The sequence below is a fragment of the Rhipicephalus sanguineus genome, chromosome 8, assembly GCF_013339695.2.
Source record: "Rhipicephalus sanguineus isolate Rsan-2018 chromosome 8, BIME_Rsan_1.4, whole genome shotgun sequence".
In the NCBI taxonomy this organism is placed as follows: Eukaryota; Metazoa; Arthropoda; class Arachnida; order Ixodida; family Ixodidae; genus Rhipicephalus; species Rhipicephalus sanguineus.
This window is the reverse complement of record NC_051183.1, coordinates 40,704,127-40,723,257: the sequence shown is the minus strand read 5'-3', so window position 1 is coordinate 40,723,257 and position 19,131 is coordinate 40,704,127. Positions and strand designations below refer to the sequence as shown.

At 45.6% G+C, this 19,131-nt stretch overlaps 1 protein-coding gene across 1 annotated transcript; it reads right to left on the bottom strand.

Annotated features, from left to right (window-relative positions):
* Positions 1 to 227: 227 nt before the first annotated feature.
* Positions 228 to 18,693, bottom strand: LOC119403155 (gastric triacylglycerol lipase-like). Its single transcript, XM_049418200.1, has 9 exons — positions 18,553 to 18,693; positions 7,315 to 7,513; positions 6,388 to 6,502; positions 5,602 to 5,752; positions 4,521 to 4,613; positions 3,586 to 3,738; positions 3,025 to 3,096; positions 1,946 to 2,014; positions 228 to 536 (listed from the first exon to the last, which is right to left on the bottom strand). The coding sequence occupies exons 1-9, from the start codon at positions 18,691 to 18,693 to the stop codon at positions 255 to 257; spliced, it is 1,275 nt and encodes a 424-aa protein (XP_049274157.1). The 3' UTR covers positions 228 to 254.
* Positions 18,694 to 19,131: the final 438 nt, after the last annotated feature.

Genomic DNA, 19,131 nt, shown 5'->3' with positions numbered 1-19,131 from the left:
GACCCTCTTCAAATCTATGACGTCACGTGGGGCTGGTGCGTGAACTTCAAGACGGCGTCGCTCTCATTCTTTTCTCTTTTGGGGCCTTTATTCTTGGTTTACCAAGCGTCTTTTCGAGGCTCAAGCGGTGTTTTTTAGTATCGTGGAAGAATGATTTACTGTAATGCAAGCAAAGTCCTTTTGTTCTTTTTAGTGTCCCTCTAAGGCAACGAGCATAGTGGCCTCAAATCTTTTCACGCAGGGTGCAGACATCGTCACCGCCGTTTGTAGTAATAGGGCCAATGTGGCAGAGGCTCGTTCCAGCCTTGGACGAGCGAAATCATGGGCTCGTGTAGCATCAGTGTGGCGTCGTAGCCAACGACAAAGTCCAGGTGCATGAACGTGTCCTGCGGTACCTCGTAGTCGAAGACGATGTTGTCACGGATCCGACTCCTCAGACTTTGCACGTCGCTGGGATCGGCGAAACTGTCCGAGGCGCCGGTGAAAAGCGCGATGGGTGAGAAGACGTGTTCCAGAGGGTACTCGTAGGGTTCCGGCTGGACATAAGGGCAAGAGGCGGGGAGTGACGTGTTCATTCAGTGGCGAACACGTGAGGTAACGCAGTGGCAGAAGAATTATCATCATTATCAACCTGACTAATCCCACTGAAGGATAAAGGCATCTTCCATATTTCTCCAGTAACCAGGTCTTGCGCTAGCTGCGGCCTCGTTATCCCAGCAAATTTCTGAATCTCATCTGCCAACATAACTTTCTGCCACGCTTGCCTTCTCTTGGAACCCAGTCTGTTGCATTTAATGACAGTTGGCTATCTCACCGCCTCCTTACATGACCTGCACATGCCCATTTCTTCTTCTTGATTTCAACTAAAATGCCTCTATATAGTAGAATAATCACAGCAGAAACACAATCTACTTTAACGCGCCTGCTTACATATTACATTTCACGGAACAACTGGTTATCTGAGAAGCATAAGCAGAGCATAATAAGGCAGTTAATGGCTACTTGAGAAGCTTTGTCCAACCAAATCTTGTTAGCAGTGCTCATGTGTTCTACGGGTACTCTAATCAAAACAGCACTGAAAATTGGTGACTGTACGTTAACGATTATGTCAATATGAGTGCTCTTACCCAGCAGCTAAGAAGAACACGGTGGAACACCGCAGCAACAGCGTATTGTCCTATTCAGTTATGCAATATGCAACAGGATGGCGCGATCAGCCGAACGGCTCTACAGCTTTAGGCTACTGTATAGGCTCCCTTTAGGGAGCTGATACAGTAGCCTAAAAGAGCCATAGAGGACCCTAGAGGACCCTAAAGGAACCATATACAGTAACTCTAAACGGATCACGTCCCCGGTCACCGATATACTTTAAATGGCGATACAAACGCTCTATCAGCCCTTCTAAAGGGCACATGATCATGTGCGCTACGAAACCAGGCATATTCATAAAGAAGTACTTTAAAAATTATTTTCTCGGATTACAAAAACTCGTAGCTGCAGTATCGACAATATTTTGACGAACATGTCTCGCATTTCCCGTTGCGACTATCACATACTGAGAGTTTTCATATCATGTGGAAACATATAACGTGACACTGTCATGTGACATCACGTGGGAACTTTCATGTCAAATATAAGGAACTCTCATGTCAGTTATTTCTAGTATTTATAAGGTGCATATGCTATTAGGATTGAACAAAGCATTGCATCTTTTTCACGAAAAGCTCTACTTCGTATAATTTTTACGTACTATTGTGTCCTCGAAGGTTGCATTTGGTAACGCTGCATGCACCGCCAATGCACGTTCTTTATCCGTAAATGATACAAACACTTTGTTATGAGGCACTGCTGCCTAAATACTTATTATGAGTCCCCAAATCTTAAATACGGGTCAAAACAAACGTTTATGATATTGTACTGCGGTTCAACGTATAGATGCACTCACCTGATTGTATCGTATCAAGTTTTCTGCAAAACCGTAGTTGTACATAATAAAATTTTGCGCTCTGTACATCTGAAAGAGGAAACAGACATGACGTACATTGTATCCCACGCTTTGTGCAGAGAAAATACTGCCAGTGCCTTGGTAGTCATTCAGCGCTTGCCAAATGCAGCACTGAGTACCAAAAAAAAAAGAGCGAGTAAGTTCTAGTGTTCTATTCGGTAGGGCCAACTTGCACTAAGGCACCAGTGCACTCAAGTTTGCTGACGATGTTTTGATTCTTGTCTGAACTCGATGGGAATGTCTGTTTAGAGCGTAAGATAAAGTATCTGGCAACTCAAGCACACACATGGGCAACGACTCTTGCCTTTTTACGGCAAATGCGGTTTGTGAGAGTAACAGCAGCAACTAAGAAAAAGCTACGTCACTAGATGATTCCAAGATTTCAATTTAATCGCAGCCTGCTATGCAACCTGTTCTCAGAACCTGTTAGATTTATCGTGACTCATGGGATGCTAAATGTTGCAGGTAATACGTTGTACAGTAGGCTTCGAAACATAGCATGCAAAACAAGTGATTTCTAACCTTCAGCTTCTGTTAAATCGGCGACTGCAGTGATATGATGGACACAGGTGCTATTAAGAGCCCGCTCGGATTCCGCCATGTTGACATTTTGAACCAATAAGAGAGGCCGTAACCGTCCTGTGACCCAATCACAGTCGACAAGAAGGTCAACTTGACAGTACGAACAAACTTGGCCATAACCGCAGGTTCAGTCCACCAAAGGCAGCATCAAAGACATCCTCGACTTCTACGCTGCGCCTTCTGAGAAATCGTACGACGTTTTCCACATAACTTTCCACTGCAGTTAGTCTGATGACATATCTCAATCTGTAGGTTGGTTTTCTTGCAAGCGCAATGAAGATCTCGTTAGGTTGTCTGGCAGAAGCTCTTCCTGCGGTCAGTGTTTCTGGCGTCTTTCTTGTCATGTAGATTTCAACCACGAGAAATGAGAGAGCTCTAAAATTTTGGACAGCGTATGCATGTTAGCCAATGAAACCGTGTCGTGTATATTGGCTTACCTGTGTATAATGGATTATGTTGCGTATTGACGTTCCGGCTGGCATGTGGGCAAGGTACACGGGTATTCGCGTCTGGAAAGAAAGTGATAGCGTGAGCACAGTAACGTTAACGGGAACGGATCTCATATCACATGAGACAAGCCCTCGTTAAACAGATAAAAATATAACGTAAGTTTTATTTTCCATTTTCTATTTCTTGCTTACTTAATCAACCAGTATATCAGCGAACGCAAGTGGTTTTCGCGGACGGGGTTTCGTTATTATTGCACCTATAATTAAATTGGCTACTCAATTTTCTGCACACGCTAGGGTGACATTCGCCCATTATACAAAATACAGCATACAAGTGCTTTGTAGTCACCCATGACGCAATTAACAAAGCCATGTAGGTATTATGCAATTTAAATTCCCCAACTCTACGCGCAGTCCGCTTTTCTCTATATTGGCTATGTCTTTAACCTCAAAAATATCCTAAAAGTCCATGTAGCAGTGGTTATTTTATGCACTGCTATGTGTACTTATGAAATTTACACGCTCCCTCCAGAGAGGCACTTTACGCACCTTGTTCAACTGCTCACGGCTCGCCCCCACAGCAACGTTAACTGGTAGGAAACAAGCTCCACGGAAAACATTGTTGCAGAACTGGGTGATCAAAAACTGGGTTGTTTCACTGGACGTCAGGAGGGCTCCCTTGGTGAAGTGGTGGAACACCGACTGCGCAGTTTATTACGTGCATTAATAGCCTGGTTTAAAAGACAGGTTTAGATAGTTTGCATACTTATTAAGCGATCTTTCGAAAATTTACTTGCTGCTCTTGACAAAAACATGCAATACAAGTATGCAAAGCACAAAGCTACTTATACATGACATTGTGCGGTTGACGCAATTGTTTGTTCCTTACATACTCTCTGTAGAACGACACTAATTTGAGCTAGCACGCAGTGTTCAATTGATTCGGCATTTGTGGTGCCTATACTTTTTTTCTATTGTTCCAACGTGGGAGCGGCGCGCAGTCTTGCCCCTATAAAAACGGGGTGAAGATGCTTTTGGACCCGAATAAATCTATCTATCTATCTATCTATCTATCTATCTATCTATCTATCTATCTATCTATCTATCTATCTATCTATCTATCTATCTATCTATCTATCTATCTATCTATCTATCTATCTATCTATCTATCTATCTATCTATCTATCTATCTATCTATCTATCTATCTATCTATCTATCTATCTATCTATCTATCTATCTATCTATCTATCTATCTATTGCGCCTGCTTCTGCACGGCGTAAACTTTACTATGAAGATTTCTTCGCACTCTTATGCTTTGTTTTGATATGCGCACTAGCTTTTGAAATACCTGCCTGACAGTAATTCTGAACCAAATGAATACAATTAAGTAAGCAATGAAGTCATCTTCCGGTGCACTCATTTTTGGAGGTATCAGGCTCTGCTGCCAAACATCTAAGGAGAGAGACGACAGTCATTACTCACAGCAATGATCTCAGCGACCGGTCCAAGAAGAGTGAGCGGCGTTTCGATGTGGGAGATGTTTCCCACCGGTGCGTAGGCTGCCACGAGATTTACCTACCAGAAACCAGGAGAACACAGGCGGTTGTTTAGAGCAGCACAGAGTTATCACCTGGTGTTAAATAATCACCCTTCAGCGCAAGCGAGATTTCTTATTCTCTGTCTTTGGTGTGAATTGCTGTTTTCTCTTTGCAAATTACTGGATTCATTTCTGCTAGTTTCCACATCGCTGCGCCTTCTTTACACATCCTGGTGGCTCAATATCATATGCACCACACTTTTCCCTGAATACAGCAATCGTCAATATTCTTCCATCTTCAGGTATGATACATTAAATTCACCGCCGTACATTGTTGACATGACAGTCGTACTTTCATTTCGACACACCTTATGAAAGGCGTTACGTACAAATGTAAACTTTACATGATATAAAAGCAGCGATCCTTGTGGCACATTGCACGATATTAGGCAATAAAGTGGAGCTAATTAATTACACTGATACGCTTTTTATTAGTTTATATAGCCTTGAAGCTCCGCTTAGATAAATCCTTGCATCACATAGATCCCCAACATTTGTTCTTAAACTTTTAAGTAGATGGTTCGACGATAACTCGTCTCGCAGCGAGAAAGCATGATGTTGCTGAAAAGTGAAGAAAAACACCAACAAAAAAATGTTTTAGAACTTTAAGATATTGGTTTCCACACGGAAGCCTTGTTCACGTACAAATGGTTCTCTTTGCTGTTGTTTTTTGCTCTCTTTTTTTTGCACATTCAATCGTATGCGAACAAGACTTCCGTACGGAATTTTTCCTTTAGCCGCGGCGCTTTTCAGTGTTTCTCCCATTCAACATATGTCTTTGATCTGAATATTTCTTTTTTTTCTCTCTTCCCGCAAGCTCTGTCATTCTAAGGGTACCGAAACTAGAAATCAGAGAGATATACACGCCGACCCCTTATGCATTGATTGGCAAGCACAAGTTGTGTGAGCAATGTAAGCTCGCTATGTCAGTAGGTGTTCAACGGACAGGAGAGAAGAGTCACGAACCTTGGCGTTATATTCGGGTCGCGTTGAGAGGAGCACCAAACTTTCTGTGAAACCCTGAGACCACGCAACCAGGGTGATGTTCATGAATCCTGTGACCTGCGTGACGTAGTCGATGGTCGCTGCCAAGTCGTAGCGACCGATCTCGTCGAAGCTGGAAAATAAAAACAAAGAACTTCCTGCAGTATTTTGCGGATAGAGAGTTACACTTCATCCATCTTTTCTTTCGCTTGTATTCTTAGATTCTACCAGTCACTTACGCCGCATTCTCTGTATTTGCAAAGTACGGTAAGACAACGTCAATCCGGCGTAATGGCGTCCGCTAATACTTTAGTCTGGCTAAAATTGTAGCTGGGACATGCATTAGCATATGCATGGAGTGCATCAGCCTGCGTACTTCCTACCTTCCGCATTACACAAACCAGTCTATATTCACACAGTCCGTCAGAAACTCTGCAAACTTACAAGGCATACTGCCCCGACAGGAATGTGAGCAAACTTAAGCGAACCCGTGGACTATTGCTCAGCAGTGGAACGCCGTACAACTACAGATCAATAGATGCACGAATATTGCTGGCAGTGGACAATGAGCAGGCGAATATCTGCCAGAACATAGTTGTTTTCGATCGTACCTATATGCGAACGCGCGTCTACGTAATCCGTAACAGCGCAATCGTTTCCCGATTATCACGCGTTATCGCGCTTCACCCATTTTAAGTAAAACTTTTGGCGAGAGAAAAGCACTTTGCGAACTTCATCGTGTGCATCGTGTGCGCATTCCTCTGTTACCTCCATTCCCAAAATTCGGGGTCCTTCGTGGTGAGCGTCTTGTGGTAGTTGGAGTACGGCGTTCCCCTGCAGTTGACAAGCCAGACGTCGAATCCTCTGTCCGCTAGAAGGAAACCTGCGCAAGTAAATAACATCCCAAAGCCCTTAGCATCGATTTCAAGGACTACTTTTTCTTGTATTGTCTAGTTTTTCTTGTGTATTTTGTGTGTTTTGCGCTTCCAAGCACCTTCATGGATCAGTACAAACTCGCCCAACTTTCTGTTCTGCTAAACCTACTTTTTCTTGTTTGAAACTTTTTTAGCGCGCAGAAAAGACGAGGACACAGATAGAAGGTACAAACGAGCGCAAAAAAAGTTTCAAACAATGAATTCATACCAACTCGCCCAGCTGTCAGTTTTACTACTTTTTCTGTGTTCAACAGACTACTTGCCTATCATTGTGACATTTAGGTATCTGCTGTAGAAAATGTGGTTGCGCACCTTTATTAGAAGACAACAGCATCATATCCAAATGAATTTATCGGCTGACTAGAGAAATCATAGAAGCTTTTGAGAAAGAAAGGCTGGGCCAATCAGTTTAGTGTGAACACGTCCTCTATTATTCTTTCAGGCAAAGATGTCCGCCTTCTATCAGCGCCTGTTGTGCACGCGCTGTAGATTTCCTCATTTTTTATAGTCTCTTTGAAGTTGTGCGTATCTTCCGATAACTCCTGTAAACCAGCACATTCAACAAATAAGTTTTCAGTTAGCGCGAGCTGTGATCGTCTGCTCTACCCTACACGTCCCCTGTGTGCCCTGGCGCCATTTGCTACCGTAATGAAAAAAGGCGACTCATCTTTGACCAGTTTGTGTCCTAGCTTTGTTTTACTTTTTCGTGACGTGTAGAATACGTTTTCTTTTATCGACTTACGTCTAGGAGAAGTAATACCTGCGCTCTGGTGGGGCTTGTTGATGACGAAGTCGGCAGCCGAGGAGATTATCCCATGAACTAGCAGGACGGGAGGCCTCAGGTTAGGCGTGTCGCCTTCTACACCGTATGGCATCCTGTCCACTTCGAGGATGTAGTCGTCTTCGGTGATCACGTGGTGCACTTGGACCGGGTAGCCATTCTTGTGCATCAGACCGGCCTGCGCGGAAAGATCGAAGGCGTATGGTCTCATCGAACAGGCCGTTTCCTGACATGTCTTGGCATTCCATTGAGATATGCCAAGCCGTTTCCTCAGTTTTGATGAGGCAGCAAAATGTGCACGTGCCTCACTCCCTTGCGAATATTCCCTTCACTATGGATTTCTCCTCACGCAGCTGGCTAAAGCTATAAACACATTAGCGCAATGGTTATTGGAGGCGTTCCACATTAAGAAGAGAGGCACGAGTTGTGTCAGTGATACGTCTGTTTGTCAGTTCCAAAACGACATGCGACTATTTGATATGAAAGTGTAATATATTTTTCCCTTACTGGCGCACGCATGCGCACATGGTTATTTGTTGTTGGCTTCACCTTTCAAATAAACAGTTGAAGTTTAGCGCTCGATCTTTCTGCTTTCCCCTACTATTTTCCCGTGCTTTCTTTCATAGTTTGCGCTAAAATGTACCCCATAGATTTCAACCAACTCGCTCAGCAAGAAGTCTTGCTCTATAAACACACGTACGGGAACTATCCTTTCTCTTATCCTACAAATATTCCCCTCCTGCTTGCTTTTCTTGTGATATTTGTAAATATTTTATATGAACTTCTCGTTTCTTTATATCTCATGCGTTCAGTTGATAGCTTCTTTTGCTACAGCCCACGTAGCAGTATCTTTATCGCCATCGCTTACTACAAATCTTGCATTCGCGGCACCCACATCTCGAAAAAATATCGCAGTTTCTTTATGATCATGTCCCTTGCGTTCCCTTTGTGCTATCAGCCTAGCAGCACCAAGTGTTGACTCAACGTTGCCGCCACATTGAAAAAGCTGCTTCGACGCTGTGGCAACATTGCGTGCTACTAGGGCATTTAAGGGAAGTACAGTAGCTGATTGTAATCAGTTCATGAATGAATGAATGAATCCTTACGTCACTGTCTCGCGCTCTCACTTGATAACGGGAGCACTGTACGGCTCAATGTATATCCTACGAAACAGATTACTGCGCATGGCCTGTTACATACCGGACAAACACTCCACAGTCGTCACGCGCCGAAGCTCAGCGCGTTTGCTCAGTGAAACGCCACAAAGTGCCCCGACTAGCGTTGCCGAGCGTGCGTATGCTTCTATCGATTCACGCATACGACAGCACGCGCGTCTAAAACTCTTTACGCTGCGTGATTCCTTATCAACTTCAGCAACATTATTTCATGGTACCCACCTCGTTTTTCAGTCTCGCTAGTCCGGCCTTGACTGACAAGAGCACACTCTTTACACATGCGGTACGTGACGACCGCGTTGCAATACTACCGCGTGATACCGCGTTTGCGCTATGCACGTGCGCAGTGCGGCCCCTGGATCCGTGACGCTTGCCTAGGGTGCACGCGGAGAACTTCCCGACTCGGTCACCAGGCGTGAAACGTGGCCGTCACCTACCGATAAGCAAGCGGCGCGGGTCACTGTTCGATGCTCTTGAAAAGGCGCCTGGCTGCGCTCCACAGCGCTCATCCGAGAAGTGCATGCAGCCAACGCGTAAGCATGCCATTTAAGGAACAGCGCAACGGCTTCCGGGATGTGGTTGCCTCTTACTAGCGTACACTAACAGGCAGCGCAGAAGAGAACGTTGCGGTCTTGTTAATTAAAGGAAGGACGCAGTTATCCGATACGCGGAAGCGATTACGCACTGCCGCTACCTACCTATAGAAGCGTGCATTGTTGCCATGATGTTGAGGCTGTGTTACCTGCTAACGTTGCCTAAACATGATTAGTTCACTCTTTTGGAATCATTCCCGCGGAAATCGAAAGCGACGTTGGCGCAACGTTTTTGCAGTGCTACTTGAATGTTTCTACAACCCTTCGTCAGTAAATATTAGCGCAACATTGCTGAGCTTTGCCGAATGTAGCGTAACATTCGACACATTCGTAACATTGCGTCAACGATTCGTGGATTCGTGCTGCAAGGGTGCACATGCCCTCACCTGCAACGTCATTACTTGCCTCTTACGCAACCAACCTACCCCACTCTAATTTCTCCCTCTACTCTACCCTCTTTCTTCACCCTCCCCCCAGGTGTCGCGGTTGTGGTGTCCTCGCCTGAGAGACAGTTACTGCGTCGCTAATCCCCATTCTTGACCCTCTTTCACCCCCAAGAATCTCTATCTCTCCTTTGGACAATTGTGGCGTTTTATGCACCAAAACCAAGATAAGATTATGAGGCACGCCGTAGTAGAAAACGCGGGGGGGGGGGGATAATATCGACCATTGAGGGATGAACGCTGGTACCAGAGTTCCCTCGGTGCAGCTTTTATGGGAAACCCTGACTGCCTCCACTGCTGCAGCTTTAGATAATAATAAATATGTTCCCTCAAGTTCAGCGGAAACGAAACACTTCCACGCCATACACGAAGTTCAGTTATTTGTGGGAAAATGTGACAGAGAGCCGGACGTGCCTACCAAAACACGGACACACAGATTACTTACGGAAGGACGAATTGTATACTATACGGTCATGTAAGTGAAAACTATTTTTAGCAGACATTAGAATTATGTACAGATGCAGCGTACTGCATATAGTACATTCTACTGAATTCATGTGATGAACACTCACGCTAGTCTACAAAAGGCCGTTCCTTGGTTATGAAGCAATATTTTTATTTAGATGCGAAAACGTGTGAGAGCCGGCTATCTTAATACAATGAAGCTGATGCCTAGATAAATGTAACCAAAAATAAAAATAAAAAGAAAGGAAGTAACCAAAAATCAAATAACAAAAAAACTGGGGATGGACGAAGGGCACATTGTTACATTTGGTGGAGTTGGGCTCCAAGCCGGCAGAAGAAGACGCCGCGAGAAAGAAGAACGTGCTTTTAATGCGGCATGATTGCCGAAAGAAGGTGTACAAAAAGAAGCGCCCACGGCGTGATCCGCAGTCCTTTATAAAGGAACACCGTGATCAAAGGGCGAGGGAAAACATATCAACGCGCATGCGCGATAACAGATTATCGTCCGGAACAGATGAGCCAGACTTGGGCGCCGGCTGATAGGCAGTGAGCGGTGCGCAAACGCAACAACATGTAGTGAAGAGTGTTTCAGCTCCACTAACGTGAAACCTGGGCAGGGGCGAAGCATGCAATGTGCGACGGTGTTTTCCACAGCAAAATCTTGACTCTTTACTGCTTTACTCGCCACCAGTCCACTAACGCACCATCGCTTTGCAGATATGTTTCAACAAATGGTGTGCTTGCGTTGACCCAAGGCCCAAAAAGTGAAAACTAGCATGGGTCCCCAAGGCGCCTTGGGTCGCCTGCAAGACGACGCAGACGCAGCGAGGGCCACGATTCAGTACGGCCCGTGTCTCGCATAATTTTAACTTCGCCACGTGTGGCGCCCTGTGCGTTTGTCCCAACGCAGCTTGCGTTTGACCCAATTTTCAAACTCTGCTGCTCCTCTGAACGCAAGAGCACCCTACCCAAACGCAGCTTGGGTACCCATTGTCTCGGGGACCCAACTCAAACTCTGCTGATCCTTCGAACGCAAGAGCAGCTTGCCCAACGCAGCTTGGGGACCCAGTGTCCTGGGTCCCCAATTCTCAAACTCTCTAACGTTTTAGGCAGTAACGACGAACCTTTAACTCATAATATACATAGTACGGACCGGTGGCGAGTAGTGGGATTTTACCCACTTTTTTTGTGTGGCGGATGCCCGTTTATGATGAACCGTGACGACGACATAACATGCCGACGTGACGACGACGTGACACGCCGACAAGTCGAGACCCTAAGGTGTTTCGCCCCTAAAACGAGCTAATAAGAGGTACTCGTACACATGCGATAGCTATCGTACTGAAATGATCCTGCGAGTAACACACAAAACGCTTAGAGAGATCATCCAAACACTGCGGATGAAGTCCATACGAGTATTTTTGTTCACAAACCAGATGGCTATAATAACGGCACGTTAACAAATCCTGTGGCGACAACGTTTACTTGTAAACCAGAAGCGTAGCCAGAAATTTTTGGGGGGTTGGGGTTTCAAACATATTTTACGTTCGTGCATGTGTTTGTATGTGTGCGTGTATGTATACACACGCAAAACTGAAAAATTTTCGCGGCATGTAGGTTGGGGTGGGGATTGAATCCCCAACCTCCCTCTCCCCCTGGCTACACAAGTGTTGTAAACACTTCCGGATCTACAGTGTAGTTTTGCTAGCAAAGTTTCTCTCAAGTCTAGATCAACCAGCGAGCGTGTTGTGCGTTAGCGTGAAAATGTTTACACCACACTATCAACCGCAAATTGTGAAGAATGATTGACGGGTAGCCTTTTTTTCCACCGCCAAGCCGACAGTTGTACCAACCAAGGAGGTGTGTCGCGAACAGCAAAATGGCAGGGTTTGCTCCGCCATAGCACGGGGAATGGTAGGCGCATAGAAGGGGCGGGGAGGGTATGCGGGTAGGCGGACAGAAAGATGGTATACGATGATACCCAGGAGCCTGCGCGTTCCCGGGGGCGCTTAAGTTATTGAATGTGGCTTTTTCATGCGGTATTGTGTATAAGAAGTTTGGCCGCTAAATGACCCACTATCGCAGAGCTCGACCCAATAAAAAAACATCTGGATCAACTACGAAAAGAAAGAAACACAAAAAGATACAGTAGACAAAAAAAATAACAACTCTAGTCTTACTGCGGGAGGAAAACCTGAGGTAATTAGAGGTGACGTCTGAAGCGCTCGGCGCTGCCAAGCGATGATAGGGTAGACGTCATGAAGAGGAACGTTTGGGACGCAGTGACACATGCATGTGTACTCCAAGTGAACCTATAAAACAACCTAAGAATCCAGTTCTCGGGGGCGTATGGTTTCACGGGAATGAAACCAACAAAGTACGCATTGTTCCGTGACGCGACCTTAAAAAACGAGGGCGTAATTTGTTTAGGACCCATATACTTGTTCGGTACTCTCGCTCGGTGGCACAGTAACTCGATTCCATACAAAGGGTGAGTGCGTGTACTGCGGTGGTGTAGTGCCAAATTGTGGGTGATGAAACAGGGACACGGCCGTGAAATGCCTTGAAAGCATCGTCGGTGTCATTCCGCGAAGTCCGCGTTATAGATATGTCAGCCGTTCTTTTCTTTCAGCAAGCTTTGTGCGCGAGTGGTGAGATGGCAGAGCCGAACTGGGCGGCCAATTAGCTGACATGTGGAACGTATAGACCTTCAGAACTCTGTGATGGACGGCGGCATTGGAGAAGCGACAACACAGACAAAGAACCGCAGAACGTTGAGTGCGTCGGTATGAGAATAGACGAAAAGGGCCGGCCTACACCAACACGGACGGAATTTAAAACATATACAGTATATTTTCGCGTCATATGTGCCGGTGCTGTGTGGCAGCCGTTGTGTGCATGAGCCGGAAAAATTCGATCAATCATAAACAGCTAACGACCAATGCGGAAGGAAACAATGCGGGGTAGTTTAACGTTATAATCACCCACATATTTATTTTTTTTTCAACAAAAATTTGTGCTTACACTGTTAGCATAGACGCATTTACTTGGAGGGCCGGAAGGACCTCCAAACAACGTCGCAAACGCCAATACGTTGAGTATAAACAATGTACGCACTTCGCCTTTAATACTACAAATTCTTACATCATAAGGGAAACGTGGTTGAGAAGTTTACAACAATGGTTACATAATAACAGTAATATATTAATAGTAATAATAATAATAATGATAACAACGCACTAGAAACACTATTTCGACTAAGGTCAAACCTGCATATGCCCAAAAAAGTGCAGTATTAATTAATGAAAAGAAAAGGCGCACTCATTCTTGCCTACATTAAAAACGCAATTATTAGTGAGCAGCTTTTAGACATTAACGAAATTTAATTCAATGATACAAATCTATACTACTGGGAAGGCCGCCATGGACATAATTGTATTCATGCAAGAACTTGTGTGGTTAATGTATAAATAGTTGTCCCTATAGTGTATGCTACATAAAACTAACTGAACTTCTTCAATAATGTTATTAAACATAGCTAAGCAAATTCTCATTGTATATTAAAAATCGCATCAAACTGAGTGCGAATGAAGAAGCCCACTCGCGAACAAGTTGATACGCCACTGGCTCAGTCATATACTTATCTCAGTAAAGCGTTGTGACACGTGCATAAGATCACCCTTCATTACCTTGCATAAAGAGGACTTGTATAGCCTATGGGGTTCTGAGTGTTTAACGCAGCTCAACCAGAGTAAAAGGAAACAAAGGCAGGGGTAGAAGGGAAAACAAGACGACAGCGTGGGCGCTATCAATAGCGCTCACGCTGTCGTCTTGTCTTCCCTTCTACCCCCACCTATATTAAGGCGAAAGACTTAGATACCTCATCAAACGCGAAATTTCACCGTCGGCGTCTCGCGTCCTGCGGCGTCGGAGACGAGTGATACAAAGATCACCATCACGTGAGGACGTCACCATATGACGTCACAGATCACCAGAATTTGTGACGTCATCGTGACGTCACAAATTTTGGGCTGACGTGACGTCGCATGATGCCGTCATCACATGACATCGTAGCTTGGTCAAAAGTGGGCAGATCACGGAGGCAGTGCAAAACCAGGTGAGGTGCCTCCGATTCTGGAGGCAATGCAAAAGCACGCTATAGGTGCGCACGAAGCTTTCGAAGGGTGGCGGGGCAGAATCAGTACATCGACTGAGAAGAAAAAGAAGATGGCTTTCGCCTTCGAGTCGTCTTAGGTGAATGCACATGGGACCCTGTGAGTTTTTTTTTTTCACTTCCTTTACTCTGCTTGAGTTGCGCTAAACACTCAGAACTTCATGGGATACCAACTCGCCCAAACTGCTACTGTTGTGTCTAACCTAAACCGTCGTCTTTGACGAGGGCCACGCATCTCTGTCATTCACAAGCTGTGTCCGTGTCTATAAGCATGCGGAGATGAATCTTGCGGCTCTCTTTTCTTTCCGCTCCTCTGCGAGTCTTTCAGTTCACGGTCGATGCTTAACTGTGCTGTCGTTCTCCACGTTTTCGCGTACGTGTTTTGTGTCCATGCGATCCCGTACGTCATAAACTGAGCGAGCCAGCGGCGTGAATCCAGAAAAATCGCAAGGGGGGACGCATCTTGCCATGGTGGCCATTTTGTTTTTATAAATATGATAGAAAAATTACAATCGCGTTTTGAAATAAAATTTAAACTACGAGCATGGTTTTACACTTCACGTAACTGCATTGTGCTATTGAGTGTTCCGGGAAACGGGATGGTGTGTTATATTTTTTTTAAATAACACGATTATAGTGGAGCAATCGAATTCATACTTGATTGTCAATGGCTTCCACGAAATTGTCGACGTAAATAAAAAAAACGCTAAATAGTCGGAGATACTTCACTTGCTTCACGTCCCAAAGCCCAGCAAAATAGACGTTTGCGGCACGTCAACCCGTAGCACTTAGAAATATTGGGTCTTTTAAAACAAAAGGTAGATTTCACTTTAGTACTTCGTTTCTGTCCTTTGGAAGGACTTCAGACTTCATCAGAGTTGGCTTTACGTAGAGTGTGCAATATTTCACTGTCAAGTACGTTAAGTATAATGTTTGAAAGATTAGCCTCAAGGGGGTGGGTGGACGCTTGCAAGGGGTGTCGCCTCCATCTCCATCCCGAACACAAGGGAAGGTCAGGATTCCAGCCCCCCTATTGCTTACGCCAGTGAACAGAGCCGAGGCTTTCAGTTTACAGGAAACAAAAATTGTTTTAAGTAAAAGCTTTCCTTGCCTCGTCCATTTCTCTACGCCTCGTCATTCCACTGTGTTTTAGAAAAGTTTATTCCAGCACTGGACGACCTGGAAGGCCTGAGACAACTCGTCGCCAGGGCCAAGAGGGCAGTCGAAGCCAGAGGGTTCCTGGACTAGGGAGCCCTCCCATATCAGGGTGATACCGGGCATCGCACAGAACACTATTCCGAGAATAAACGTTCATTTCTCTCTCTCAACAATGGACGCTACGAACGCTGAGGCAAACTGTCGGTACAATAGCGCTAGGGCAATAACAGATACAAAGAATTGAGCGCTATGTTCGTGACGCATTTTCACAGAAATTTCCAAGTGCACGCCTTACCCTAACGCATGCTAGTAGGAACTAACACAAATACACAGTTAACATCAACTAATTGTCGCTTTATATAAGTGACCTCGACTGTTTCGTGTTTATAATACAAGGTGAAGGATTCAGAGTATTATCTAAGACGCGTTCTTGGGCTAGTTGGTGCACGGCCTGACAAAATGCGGAGGCAGGAAGGAAAGAGAACGAAAGGCAGGACTAGTGCCGTCCTATATTAGTTGGAACTAGTCCGGTCCTTTCTTGTCCTAGCTCGTTTCTTTGTCCTCCAGATTTGGTCAGTAAGAGTATTATGCACCCTTAACATTGGAGGGCTCTATGCAGCTGTCTCTAAAAATACCATGTAGGTGACGCCGCTGTGTTGAGAAAAAAAGATTGACGATTCAGAGTACAGCCCACTACAACCATAATCACTGTTTCGCCGAATGGCTCACACACACACACATCGAGGCACCCAGGGCAACGCTGTAATCTTTATTACCTCTACAGAAGTGCTGCCTGCTGACCCAGTTATCCACTGAATTACAAAATGACACAACAAATCATGCCCAAGTATCCTCATCGGGGACAAATAAACGTCGCCAAGAGCACGAATCCTTTAGTACAGAAAACCTTTCTCTGCCTACACTTCGCCAACGTTCTGAGTTCGGCTTGGTCCGCTTGGTCTGTTCCTTGTGAAGTTAAGAGCGGTTTACGATAGCCCCATTTCAAGGATCATTCTTTCAAGTATAAGCCTTACTGAGTGATTTTATATCTCGGGTCATTGGATTCCCAAGCCCGGGCGTTATTTAACTGTCCCACCACGCTTTGTATATATGTTAACCGGAGAAACGGAGAGAGAGAGAGAGAAGGGGAATTAACTTTACTGAGACCCTGAGGAAGTGGATCATGGGAGCCTTATGGGCTTCCTTGGCAACCAATAGAAGTGCACTTGCGAGGAACCAAGAAAAAACGCAAGGCCTGCGCTAAAACCGCAGCACAGCCACAGCGAAAGCTGGAAGAGCGGCATTTCTAGAGCCCGTTCTAAACTCTCTTGGGGCTACTAATGGAAGTACGCTAGCAAGGTACCCACTACGCCATAAATCACAATTTTTATGAGGTTGGGAAGCACCTACTAAGCCATTATTGGTAATTCTGCAGAGAAGCGAGGCACCAGCTACACGTCTGTAATGCATTATGTGCACTCTGTTGACGCGACGACTGATGACAATGAAGAATTATGGCTCAGCCCTTTGTAATGGGTTGGAAGCTTTAAACGGCCCACCAGTTATGTAATTTGCATTGGGTGACGCCCGGTCGCTATTTCCCTGTCCCGTAATGCTGTATAACATACGTTGACGTGGGAGAGAGACGGGGGGGGGGGGCGAAGAACTTTACTGAGACCCCGAGGAAATGGATCATGCACTTATGGGCTTCCTTGGCAACCAATACAAGTGCACTTGCGAGGAACGTACCCAGTACGCAATAAATAATTGTAATTTTACTGAGACCCCGAGGAAGTGGATCATGCGCTTATGGGCTTCCTTGGCAACCAATACAAGTGCACTTGCGAGGAACCCACTACGCTATAAATCATTGTAATTTTTGAGAAGTAGGCCAGCAGGCACTGTGCTATTTTTCGTCATTCTACGGAGAGCGTTGGTACCTGCTGAACGCATGTAAGGCATTATGCGCACTTTGTTGATGCTGTGCCTGATGACGATGAAGAATTATGGCAGAGCCCTTTGTAATGGGTTGGAAGCATTCAACAATCTACTCGTTGCGCAATTCGCATTGTGTGACGCCTGGTTAGAGAATTCGCGTTGTGCGACGCTTGGTGCTTATTTTACTCTTCTATCACGCTATATTGCATATGCTAATGTGGTTCCTTCCCGACATGAAACCTGTATAGGAGCTTTTTGCAAAGCAGTTTCAAGCGCCGGCATGGCTCAGAGGTTGAATACTGGGCTCCCACGCAGATCGCCCAGGTTCGAACCTCGTTCCATCCTGGAATTTTTTTCTTATTTCGTTTTTTTTTTCTTATTTCGAGCGATACTGGTTACGGACACCGGCGGCGGCGGACAACTACGGCGCCAAAAACGGCCGGTGAAATGATCTCATAAAAGCTTTCGCTGTAAAAGGAATAATCTGATATTCACTATGCCACAAGGGTGGACGCAACTCAAACATTCCCGCAGTTAAAGTGTTTGGAGTCGTCGTGCATCATCCATCGTTCATACATGCACTATCGCGTATAGACAACTAACTACGGCTTCCACAACATATTTCGTCGTATCACCCAAAAAGACTTTAGCACCATTGTTGGGAAGATGAGCATATCTGCCTTGCGCGTTTTCAACGAACGCTGTGATTTGCAGTTACTGCCTCAGGTCGTTTAGCTTTGTATCTTCGTCCACCTGGAGTAGAGTGTTCTTACACTTCACGAAGAAGGATGGAAGAACTCCATGAACCATCACACCCATTAACAAGCACCGTTCCCTTCACGCTCTCGCACTTGTTTCCAGTACGGTCCTCGCGGACTGAAACGCGACAATTTAGGGCTAAGTAGTGCGCATACTTTGGTTTCCGCTGTCTTCAGTTTGTGTCATACTGGCGTAATCTTGACTCAAACACCCGCATCAGAGCGAACATTACCTTTAGTGGCCAGGACTTGTATTAACAAAAACGCCTTACGGCAACAATTTTCGCATGAGAATATTTCAGCCAATCACGATGAGCGACATATCATTAGTGAAGCCGGCTGACCAATGGGAAAGCGCACTAACGGAAGAGAAGTTTTGTGAATTCGGCCCCACATTCTTGGCGGCATGATGCGGTTATTTCGAGCAATGCGCATATGCCAGTCATTATGCTAAATAAAAAATTGATGTCGCGTTTGAATCAGTGAGCATCTGTAACACTGAACTCCACTTACCGGACTCAGTTTGGCATCTTCCTCGACGTCCGAGCTTCCTCCAAGTAGCTTGTTCAGCAACCTTCCCGCGCCTGTCCTTTCGACCAGCGAGCACAACAAAATTCCAAGAAATATTAATCTGTCAAACGTCCGGCTCGCCATTGTGCCAGGCTTACGTAGCGGTTGTTATCCGCCACCCAAGGTAAATCTCCAACAGTCCTCAAACGCCAGCAAAGTCCCGGTCCGAAACTCTGTAGCTGGCATGGCGCCTACCTGTGCCCGTCACTGGAGGTCCTCGGCTCACACATCGAAGTCCCACAACACTGAGTCGATCAAGACAAAGGAAATCTGTCACACTGTCCAAGTTGTGGACGGTTTGGTGTCGGTGGACTTGTCAAGACCTTTCCCGGACTCGCGTTTAACCACTGGTGCTGCAGCGCGAAACAATCGAAGGCTTTGTAATCCGTCATGCCAGGCACGTGACGACTTCCCCGCGTGACGTCAGACGCCGATGAGGCGGAGCCGACCAATGAGGCGTCGGGAAAGAAAAAAGCGCTAGTGATGACGCGACCGTTACGAGTACGAAGGCTTCGTCAAGGC